At 37.6% G+C, this 12,347-nt stretch overlaps 1 protein-coding gene across 1 annotated transcript; it reads right to left on the reverse strand.

The window, feature by feature from the left end:
* Window positions 1–1,660: 1,660 nt before the first annotated feature.
* Window positions 1,661–8,628, reverse strand: LOC117403631 (bone morphogenetic protein 3-like). The gene is made up of 3 exons (XM_034005873.3): window positions 8,038–8,628; window positions 4,815–5,722; window positions 1,661–2,626 (listed from the first exon to the last, which is right to left on the reverse strand). The coding sequence occupies exons 1-3, from the start codon at window positions 8,318–8,320 to the stop codon at window positions 2,435–2,437; spliced, it is 1,383 nt and encodes a 460-aa protein (XP_033861764.2). The 5' UTR covers window positions 8,321–8,628; the 3' UTR covers window positions 1,661–2,434.
* Window positions 8,629–12,347: the final 3,719 nt, after the last annotated feature.

Below are 12,347 nucleotides of genomic sequence, written 5' to 3' on the forward strand. Positions count from 1 at the left end.
TGATGCTCAAATATAAGTGATACGTTTCTTTTGATGCTCAGTATATGTTATTAACATGCATAAGAAATAGAACAGAGTAAATCATCTCAAATATTTCTAGTGTACTGTTCTGAGTGCCCTGCTCAATGTCTTAAGTAGCTTGGTGCAGCAACACAACTGATTAAAGACAACTGGGTGCCAATAAACCAGAGAGAAAGAAAAAAAACAAAAATGTTACAGCAGCTTATAAACTCTTGTGAAGTTTTCATAATCCATAGTCATTTTAAAATACAGTAACAGTCTTTGATTATTGTTTTAAGGTGATATATTTCTAAATATGCCATTAAATACAAAAACCCCCTCTTATCTACTGCTAAAAATGAGCAGGGAATGAAATGTCTGTGTACACCTAATATTGTATGTCGGAACTGAATCATTTTATTGTCCCCTTATGTATGAAACATGACACTTTTAAAAAATATTGTTACTAAGCAGACATTAAAGTATGAGTGGGTCTTTACAGTATAACACCAAAATTGTTGATTATAGTAGCTGTCACGTGACCAGTGACTGCTGTTAACTGTACACCAGCAGATTCAATTAATAATGAGTCTGTGATGATCAAGAGGAGCATATTGGAGATTCTGCATATCTTTTCATGGTGTATCATTTATTATTTTCAGTTGTATTGCTAGTTAATTGTATTTTTAAAATGGATTGTGGTAAAGTTTGCATTGTAAATATACACTTAAAAATATGCTTGCAGAACCATTAAATACAGCTAGATAATGGATCCTTTCACAGCACTGCATTTGTAGAAACAACAGTACTGATTTCATTTTAATAAACAGAAAAGAGACTTACATTATTGTAAGTAATATTTTATATCAAGAATAAATGCATTTATAAAAAATATATTACATATATTAAGTAAATTTAAACACACTAGCCCAATTTATATCCTGTTTGTTCATGGGCTCTACAATAGTTTAGTGCTTAAAATGATGCTTTCTGGTCAAACTCAGGCAACATACTGTGCGTCACTTAAAATGCCTGAGGTTAAACGGAGTACCACTTTAAGTATAGTGCTGACTGTTTTAATTGTATAATATGGTACATTAAAAACGCCTGTTATGTTTGTTTAAAGGAATACTGCAATTCCAAAGCTGTTTTTTACACCCTGTAAATATGATGAATGTTTTAAGTACCAATGTAATTCAGCTGTACTCAAATGTGTTTGTCTTTGTCGCTGCACACTTTATTGTCATGCTTTACTGGTCCTGTAAATACAGCAAAATCGGACTCCTTGGTTAAGTTTGTAAAATCCTTCAACCTGCTTTGATTTCAGGAATAAGGTATACCAGGCAACAAATTGACAGGTACATTCCTGAAAGCCTATAGCCAATCAGCAGCTCCCTTTCTGGCTTAGCTGGTGACCCCTCCCCCTAACTCCCTTGGCACTTTACATATTCATTAATTTGGTAAGCAGAGAGATTAACCGTCTCCTTAACATGGGAGTCAGACCTTGGAGAGCAGGTAGGGTTGCATATGAAGATATACAAATACAGAAGCAACACATCATCAGAGACAGGACCTTTCTCGAAAGCATTGATAAAAATAAACAGAAAAAGACAGAACCAATATTGTATACTGGGCATGTAAGAAATAAATGATTGGTACATTTACAAGGTGCATCACTTTAATAATCATGAAATACGAGGGCTGGCATGGTTTCAATGTGTAGTGAGCGCACATTAGGTGCATCTAGCTGATTACACAGTGCTGATATGTGACAATGAATGAAAGACAAATTATTGAAATTATAAATAATAATCACCTGCATCGTGATGCCACTTACCAAGCTTTAATCTGGTTTAAACTAAAATTATATCTGGTTATATATTGGTTTTGAATAGAACTAGACAACAGCCATAAATATATCTATACACCTCTCTTCCCTAAGAAAACAATTTCTGATTGCAGTAATGCGTTTAAGAGATCCTATATTGATACTTTGTGGTTATACTGTGCAATATAAAGGCCACCTTGATAAACAATAAAGAAAAGGCTTGTCCAGCAGGAGTTCATGAGGCCATCATGTTTCTGATTCAGAACAGTTAGAGGCTTCTTATACGGTTCTTTAAGACATTCTCCCCTCTATTAGGTACTAGTTATCTTTCATCTTTACTGTAGAAACTGGTTTCAGAACTGTCTCATCAGTTAGTCATTCAGTCGTTAAATCGACAGTGGAGAGCATCAGCAGTAATGCTGCTGTCCATGTTTTGAACTTTGTACATAAAGGTCTCTGTTGTCCGCCTATCCAATTTCATAATCGATGGAGCTTAAAAAGTAACCGAAAGTGGAAATCTTCACTTTTGATCAGAATTTATCTTCCAGTGCAAAAAAAAAAAAAATCCAAAGTGAAGGAATAATTGAAGTGAATGTCTCCATGGTGTTATCTGCAGGCACACGACTCCACAGTCATGTTGGGGTAGACCTTGAGGACCACGTTCTTGTTCTCGTCAAAGAATAATATAGTGAGGGAGGACATGCGTTCTGGAACGCAGCAGGGCTCTGGGATCCCAGGAACCACACCCACAGCTCTCACAATGCTCTGGATGGTGGCGTGGTTCGACGGCTTTAAAGACTGCAAGAAAGCAAAGCAATTAAAACCATATTTGAAACAACATCAGAGATTAATCTTACTGAAGTTAGCAGGGGTGCATTTAGGTTGGCAAAAATAAATCTACATTTTAAACCCATTATTAAACCCATTGTTATCTCCTACACCAACTTGACTGAGAGGATAATACAAAATTCTCTGAAACTGATATTGTATTACAATTTTTTTTAATACTATCTTCATTTCTAAAGATATTCTGAAGGGAAAAAATGAAGGCCAATTCCAGCAGCTTGGTGAATTCAACAAACTTTGCCTCCACTACTTCCCCAAATCTTCACCTAATATTTACGAACCAAATTCAAAAGGCCTGAACACAACTGTAAATTCACTGAAGTACTTACTAAATTCAACAGAACCATCAAATGGACATGGACGGGTTAATTTTATGATGAATCATGTCCTTCTTAACATTACATGCAAAACAACAGCTAAAAGTTGTCTTTATTGAAAAACAGCAACAACTAAATAAAGAAGCCACATAGCACTCCAGTGAATCACTGAGGAATCCGCCATTCCCTTTACATGGTGGTGATCCCCTTAGGGTCTCAGTCACTCCTAATTCAATTTACTACAAAACCTTTTGCAGCCCAATACTAATTAAAAGGACTTCAGACCTTCCTCACCTGACTTCAATTACAGGGGGTATTCTTCCACAGGTTAACAACCTCCCTCCACCTGTAAAACTTTGTAACTAGAAAGGGACAAAAGCCCAGAACCCCATGGGGTCAATCTAATAGCTCTTCAGCTTCCATCTCTATTATAAACAACCTACCTTACATGTAACACTGTGAAAGAAAAGACTGCTGAGGTGCGAAGACACACCCAGGCACGCTCGTGAAATGCCACAGCAATATAGAAATGGCCCTGCTTTTAGTTTTATTCATCTGAAAGACATTGAGTCGGTGCTAAATCCTTCTCATTTTAGGGTGAACTGCAATTAGACCACTAGATCTGTAGAGGTGGGATGAAAATATTTACTCAGAAGAAACCAAAACAATATGTTGGCTTTTTCTTTTTTTTTTTTTTTGAATTAATAGTAGTGTTAGTATTTATATTTTCAGATCAATTGTGTTTTTTTGGTGTTCTCTTGACTGGCTTGGAATGAGTAGATCCTCCTCAGAACTAAACCTTAAGATTTGTGCAGTATTTACCCAGAACTATACTGTCAAATGAAGGCTTTATGTTCCTAGATTGCACATAGTATATGATACTTAACAAGTGATTATTTAGCATTTTACAAACATCTCCCAGCAAAGAAGGATGCTATGAGCTCTGAAACTGGCAGTGGTTATTGTTACATCCTTGATTTATAAAAACATATTGCTTGGGTTACCAAAACCCTTAATTAAGGAACTTTGATAAAGCAAGGAATTGGATTAGTGTCGCTTCACTTAACCACTAAAGTGTAGAAACTTCTGGGGACTGAAAGCAACATTTTCTTTTAGCTTGTAAAGTTACACCTCAACAGTGCTGCTCCCTATCAGGTATGGAGGTATTGCAGACATCAATCCCTGTCTTAGACTGGACTACTGTTCTGCTCGCTAGTGGATATCAGAGCCCCCTGAAATGTGTATTTAGTATAATACCTGCTAAATTAACTGTATAAATAAATACACTGCTTTATCCAGCATTGAGATCCGCCTACAGTGACCCAGCATTGAGGATAACTAGACGGAAACATTTCCAATGAGCTGGTATGTATTACTTGAGCAGGAGCTGGCATTTTCACTGTATGTACCTAGGTTTTTTTTTTTTTTTTTTTTCTGGGGGCAACCAAGAAAGCAATAGTTAAAATTATAAACAGCAAAACAGATTTGTATCCATCAAAATCACTTTAGTATATACTGCATGCACGCCACCTCCACCTGCTGGTGATTTGAGACATTACAATTTATTTAGAACTTTAGTCACAATCCAGATATTTGAAGTTGAAAGTGACGGTTCTGGTTAACAAATCTTTTGCTACATTACTTACAAACTAGCAGATTCAACTATCCACCCACTAGTCAAAGTAAATGTGTTTTATTGTCTTTATACCTGATGTGATGCGTTTTATTCCTTTTTTTAACCACAATATATACACAGTCTTACGTAACTAACGCAAACACATACACATGCTCTTTATGTTACAGCTTTGGTATTGGAAACCTACCTTTGGCATGGGAAACTGGCAGGACCCAGAGCAGTAGTAGGCATCAAAAGACTTTGGGGAAATAATCCACTCACTCCAGCCAATGTCAGCAAAATCCACCTTCAGGTACCTGCGGGCGCAATTCCGTGGCTCGTTCCACTGCTTCCGTCGAGCCTTTTTCAAAGTCTGTTCATCGAACTGGAGCGTCTGCACCTTGTGCCGATCGCTCTTTCGCTGCTTCTTTTTGTTCCTCTGCCGCTCTGCTGGGCGGGTCTCCAGTGCTTTGTACGGATTCCTCTCTCCCCAGGCCTGGGCCTCGTTGAACTGGTACTCTGCCCCTGGCAGCTCGTTGTTCTGCAGTGGGAAGAGGATGTTAGCGGATCGCTTGCTCCTCCGCTCGGCGGTGCTGTTGCGTGTGTGCACTCCCAGCTTGTGGAGGCCGGGAGCCAGGGACCCCCCTTGCCTTTGCAGTGTTGACACTACAGCTTCTGATTCTGAGATAGCAGAGTCGTTTGCGTACACCAGAATGTATGGGGAGCACTTAGAAAGCAGCTTTTTCCAGGGCCTGGTTCCTTGCGAGGCGATCTCAATCCCGATCAGAAGCTCGTCCTTGTGCTTGGCTTCATTCAGGACACGTGTAATGTCCTTCCACTGCCATGACAGGAAGTTCCGATAGACAGTGGAGGCATTGATATGAAAGTGCCCCAGAGTCCTGGTGTTGTTGGCCACAGAAGCCAAACTCCAGATGGCAAGATGGATGTGGGCTTGTTTTCTGTGGCCATGGTGACCACAGCTCATGGGTCTTGCACACTTCCGGCTTGTGTTCAGCAGGTCTCCTATATAGTAATGTAACGTGGCAGAGAGAATGTCTTCTGATTTCGTTAGGGAGGTCAGGTTAAAGATTTGCAGTTGCTTATCTCTAATGGTGCCTGGAATAAAGAAAAATACATTAAACATGTATACAGTTGATGTATTGCTAATTCTAATTCACAACAATCCCAGACAGTCCATCTGAATGTTGAAGGCTTTTATTCTGTTATTTGTTGAGTGTTATACAAATCTAAGTTGTGTCAATACACCTTTACAGAGGAATTTAAAAGTAGATCAATATTATACTGATAACACAAAATACAAAGATTAGCGAGTTCTTGGTACAAAACATAACACTGCAGCAATCTAAATAGATTACAATTGAGTGTATAAACTGGCTCAAGTTCAAGAATATAAGCTACAACTCAAACTCTCTACTTAAAGTATATTAGAAGCTGAGCTCACTGAAATGAAAATCTATTCACAAAAAAGATCTCTCTAATCTTTAAAATAAACTCAACCATCAATTAGACCTAATCCACACTAAATGCATTATTTGCCATTGCATTAATGTATCACTGCTTTTAGGCTAAAAGCAGCCAGATTGAGGTTTACAATATGGGCTTGTAAGAGCGGTATCTTTTCTGGGGTTCCATATGTTTATTTCCAAGAACCAACTGTCAAAACAGGAAAGGCCAGTGGTGCCTTTCTTCTGTGCAGAGAGATGTATTCCCAGGTGGGTCAGTTAAATAGAATTACTGTAGTCTGCAGCTCATAGTTTTAACAGCTAGGAAGACAACAGGTGGCAATACTGAGCTAGAAGAGAAAAATGCAGCCTTACAGACAGCCTGTTAGGCTGGGGTCAGCTGTGAGAAAACAGGGCCTCGTTTCAGTAAAGTCAATATTCCAACTTGGAAATGTGCAGAAATGTAGCAGAGTTTGCAAGCTGCCCCATTAGCCGGTGGTCAGAGTGGTCACATTCATTACTTCCGGGTTGGATCAGATGCACCTGAATAAACCGAAACCTTCAAATGTGTTTGCTTTTTATACCTTCCTGTGCATGACTTCAAATAAAGCGTATTTCTCTTTTTGAGTGTTGCTTTATTTCCTTTTGCCAGTGATGAAAAAAGAAATCTCAGACTTGAATAGGTAACACTTTGTAACGTGTTGGTCTTTACTCTTTCAACACTGCAGATCTAGGAAAGACACCCGACTCAAAACTGCAGGCCAGTGTTGTAGCACAGGAAAGAAAACTCCAGTGAACTTAGCAGGCCAGTGAACTGATATTTTGTATGCGTAAGTCAATGTTTCTTTCTTTTTCAGCATAACCCACTGCAGCTATTTCATTAGTTACCTTTCTGTATGAGTTTAAATATGATTATGTGAAAACACACATGTTTTAGTTGAATTACAGAAGTCAATCTATATTAAAGACCAAATTGGATAATTATTGATATAAAAACCCTTAATGAACATTAATTCACCATGAACAGGTACTTGTTTTCTAAATCTCGACAGAAAAATAATCGGAGAATATTAACGTTTAAAGTTTAAATCCACGTTTTACGTTATCAGATTTCCAATTATTAAATAATATATTAGATTGGCTGTCATATTCATCCCAACTGAAACCTCGGTGTAATTATTTTAAATCACCAGTAGGTGGGAGTGTTTTCTTACTGAAGAAACATTGCGGCTCGGGCTAGGAATTGAATTTCTCTGTGCGGCAAGTGTTTGTGGAACGAATCTAGAAAGTAAAGAAAAAAACAATTTTCAGTATTTGCTACAGCTCAGTGAGTGATACATTATCTGTTAAAAATCAACCCTCTCTTATAGCAATATTCATTGGACATTTCTTTTTAACAATATACCTTTTAAACTAAAATAGTTTAGCCGAGGTTAGATGTAATCTGTAGGTTAAAATGTAATCAATCCTGAAAGAAATTTTACATTCAGGTTTAAGATAATTATACAATCGACTGTTTTTGCAATATCTGCAGTTTATTTAGGCATCCAAATGAAATTAAAGAAATATTTTTCAAAAACAACAAAGCTGTTGTTTATGGAAATTGGTACTTTTAAAATAAACCATTATTTAATAATTGTGTTTAGGATTAAGATCTTATCAGCCTTTTATATTGAAATTTTAGTTTTGCTACACGCATTTTTCTACCCACTCTCACTCTACAGCCCGATGGCACAATATTATCATTCAACAAGGAATCCTAGTATTGTGTTCTGTGTTGTTGCAGTGTAGATCCAAATAAATACATACATAATAAATACATTAATAAGCAAAAGCTATACAAACACTGCCTATAATGCGCATCATCATATTCGTAATAGATGAAAACATGCAGCAATATTAAATATGTATCTACCTGTACAATATCAGAATCCAGAAACAGCAATCATCGCTGTTAAAGATACTTACCCCACTTAGCTTTAAAACTCCGAACTGTATTTCCATCCTTGAAGTGAAAACCTGTTCCCTTGTACTTATCATATAGCATCACCATGTGTTCTGAGACGGTGTCCCGCAAAAGCAGCTCGTTTTCAGCTTCAGAAATGTCATGTGTATCCCCAGTCCTGTCGAAATCTCCCAAGTCGGCATTGTTCTTGAGTCCTGCGAAATGATCTTTTAGCAGATCACAAGATCCAAAGCAAAAATAGCTCCACGCGAACAACACGACAGACAACCGGTGATAGTGAGCCATCCTGCAGGAAGTTTTAGCTGTAAGAAAAGTTGTAGAACTGTGCTGTGCTCCAGCTGGACTTAACGCGTTCAGGTGTTCTACCACCAGCACCAGGATGGCAATTTTTAAAATTCTCTTCCTTGGCTTTCTTGTAGCTCTTTGCCAGCGGGGAGTTACTGTCAGTGTCAACGTGTACGTGTTATTAATTAAGTAGGGATCAGTTGTGGATTTGTTTTTCTGTCCTCTGCTCCTGTGAGGCGCAGCTCTCTTGGTTTTTTATCTTAGATCAGGGCTGATCTCTGAATCGACAGCCAATCGCGCCACTTCTCCACTTCATTGAAGGTAAAGCACGCACTGCATTATCACGGATGTGGTGGATGCAGGACAATCTGCATACGTTTGTATCTGCTTCTTTAGTGTACCTGTTGCTAAAAGTACCGGGAAGCTGGCGTTTGTTTTATTGCCTATATTTTGTATTATTATATAGCTTATATTATTATTATTATTATTATTATTATTATTATTATTATTATTATTCAAGTGAATATGACATGTTATAAGTTTAACATGTTTTAATATGCACGTTGATAATCATACCTACCTACTGATGTGGTTCTGATCCATTCCAGAATGCCTCGACAGCTGAAGTCTTGAACCATTCCAGAATTAGTCGACCTATTGTGGCATTATCATTGGTTCAAGGGACGTTTTCATAAAATACAAGGTCATGAGATTTACGAAGATGCACTATACAGCTGGCTTTGTCAGCTTTTGTGTCCACAAACATTGCAGTATTGTACAGTATATAAATACAGAGATATAGTAGGGCTGGTTTTAAAGCTTTTTTTTTATTCTCCTAGTGTAAATCATTCAATTTTTCCAAGATACAAAAAGCACCTTTCGAAATGAGTTCTGTAACTTTAACAGGATTTTTTCCCCCTATTTTTAAAGATGGGAATTTACACATTGGAGAACAAGACTTTGAAACACATCACAATTGAACAAAATAAATAACAAATATTTAACTCCCAAACGTAGTCTACCCATTCTAGTATTCGAACGATCAATTTACGAGCAGCATCACCATTCCTATTAATGTTTTTTTAACATGAAGTTTTACAGACAGATGCATAACACGGATAATCCATCATCATCCTTCTCTGGCATTCCACTGAATCTGTCTGTCTTGCTATTGTTGTTGCAGTATGTTGGTCTCAAAAGCTTACCTGACTCATATTTTGTAAAGTGCAGTAGGACAAAGGTTAAGTACAGTATGTTCAGTAACTCCGGGACATAAACTGGACTGGCAACGCATTGTCTCTGAGCGATAAGCATAACACAAATTGGACGTTTTTATTTTTTTGTTCTTCAAACCAAATCAATTTCACCTTACTTCCCTAGCTATAGCTAATCATACCTCAAAGGCTAAAAGTAAAACAACATAACCGGAAACTGCTTTCTTTCACGAATCGCCCGTGAGCAGTTGAATGACTCATTTTGTATTTAATAAGTACAGTAGTATAAAGAAATTCATGCAGAGTACCCCAGCAAAGCCCTGTGTTTCTGATGCGGCACTGAATAAAGTGGCTTATTCAGGGCATTAACGGATCTCATTTCTATTTTGCAGTGTTCAATTGACTGAAGCAGACACATCCTGCACATCGCAGCCTGATCCGGATGCAGCATCGCATCCCTTACACACTAAATACGTCCCATATAAAGAGTTTAAATACGCTCTTTCAGTCTTTCCCTTTCAAGGGCGCTCATGAGGAAATAATTATTTCCCCCCATGAACATCTGATCGCAAAGAATATTTGAATGTTATGTTTCAGATACCGTATTGCTTAGGGAGTTGTCCTACCAGATGTTGCGCGAGATTGCGTGCAGTCCTCTCTTCCAGTATTCTCATAGGTTCATCAGACTCCACAATGAACATTTCATTAACACCATTAAAGATTGGTTACTGCACTGACGGGTCACACATTTTAAGATTTAACATGAGAAGAAAGTGTGTTCGGATGGATTCACAATTCTTTTGAGAATTCGATTAGACCACTTAACTGTAGTGTTATTGACTCAAACATACTCTTTTTACTCTTAAAACATGTGTTTTAAACTGTTACACAAACTGGTATTCTGTATTATTTCATTATTACTGATAGCTAAATACATCAAACCAAGAGGTGTTTTGTAATAACACACACCTCTCTTATGAAGGTGACTCATTAATGACAAATAACAATATATAACATATTTTGTATTTGTTAATGTTTTTCAAGTCAAGAAGTAAGAGGAACAGATCCAACTTCAAACATCTGCTCCTCCATCTGTAGGTGTTTGAATAATCAGAATATAAATAACCCTGACAGAAAAAAGGAGGTCAGTTACAGTGTTGGTATCATACCACATAAGAGGACTGTGGCCTGAAAAACATGGAGATGTAAACCATTTTTAATTTGGATGAAAACCAAAACGACCTCTCACCTCTGAGGTTGCTGTTGTGATTTGGTTAAATGTTTGACTCAATAACAAGACAGCCTTTTGTAAGTAAATAAATGCAATATGGCAAGACACAGTAGAACCCATCTGTTTCATGAACACTATTTCATTGATTCTTATCTATTAAAGTGGGATTTGGTTGGGCAGTATGTTCACTGTCATTTAGTTTTACACCGTGTGCCTGTTAGCACAATTGAGATTTAAGTTAACATGGAAAGGAAATGTGGTGTGATGATTTCAGCGATGGATTAAGAATCGGAAAGGTTAAAATGACAGCACTCCCCATCTTACTATGCCACTTGAGGTCTTAGTTCTTTGTGTCTCGCTTATGTATCATTTGTTTTTTATTTAGAGTAAACAAGCTGGGAAAGCAGATAGAATAAAAGGCTGCCTATAGATTTACCATCCATTACTGATTTATCATCATGCTGTATACTGACACTGGCGCTGCCTCGGTACTATGGGTAGAGTATGGTAACAAAAACGCAGGTTCTGCTCCAGCCTTTTACAATGAGAAGAATGTGGCTCACAGGACAGGGAATGCCAAAATAGCCAAAGAGAAAGGTTTTACATTTTTTAAATATTGTAATGACATTTTGGTCAAACTGACTTTATGAAACACATACTTGTGTTTATTGTGTTTTTCCAACTAAACCATATCTGTCATACCTTAACATAATTACTCCTGAAAATGGTTATAAAAGATCTCCTGAGTAATTTAATTATAAACAGGGTGGAAAAGCTAATTGACTGTTGGAGTAAATTCATACAAGTTTAGCCTTTGAAGTGAAGTAGCCTTGCATCTGTGAATGCAAGGATTGCTTTAACACAACTTCCCTTTTTACTTTGTAAAAAAGGAAACATTCTTGTAGTCCAGCTGAAGCTCCCGCAGCCTGGGGGGTGACATTAAAGTACCCACCATCTCTCCAAGTCCTTACGCCCTTCATTTGTTTATGTAAACAGAACAAACATTTCAAAGTGAAACGTTGCACAGTGCAGGTCCCAGAGCAGGTTACTGCTACCTAAATCACTTCTTCTGGGAATCCAAATAAACTCAGACGGCTTGCTACAGGGAATACAAACAATTAACAGCTTGTGGAGGGGTTACTTTCAGTCACACACTGAGTTTGGGTTATGTGGGGAGCTATTATAACTGAACTGAGCATCAGACACAATAACAAATCTAGCCCAGTCACGCACATACCATGTTACACATAGAGGGAAATCCTCATTGAAACATACTACAACTAAATTAAACAATGCAGTATGAGTTGCATTGTAAAACATCCCTGATGTACTGTCTTCAGTGATATTTTAATGCTAATATGTACTGTAGACAGAGATCAGACCACTTTTCACTACTGTAATCTTGTGCGATAGGATAGATATCTCAGGTTAGGGGAAAATTACATGTAACTTGCAATTTCCATATGGTTGCATGTATTGCCCCTTTGAATGGTTAACTATTTTTGCAGATGTTTCAGAGATTAGGAACAAAAAAAGATTGTGATTTCCCCACTGCTGCATTCAAACAGAAACAAATCGCAGC

The sequence above is a fragment of the Acipenser ruthenus genome, chromosome 2 (genome assembly GCF_902713425.1).
Source record: "Acipenser ruthenus chromosome 2, fAciRut3.2 maternal haplotype, whole genome shotgun sequence".
NCBI lineage: Eukaryota > Metazoa > Chordata > Actinopteri > Acipenseriformes > Acipenseridae > Acipenser > Acipenser ruthenus.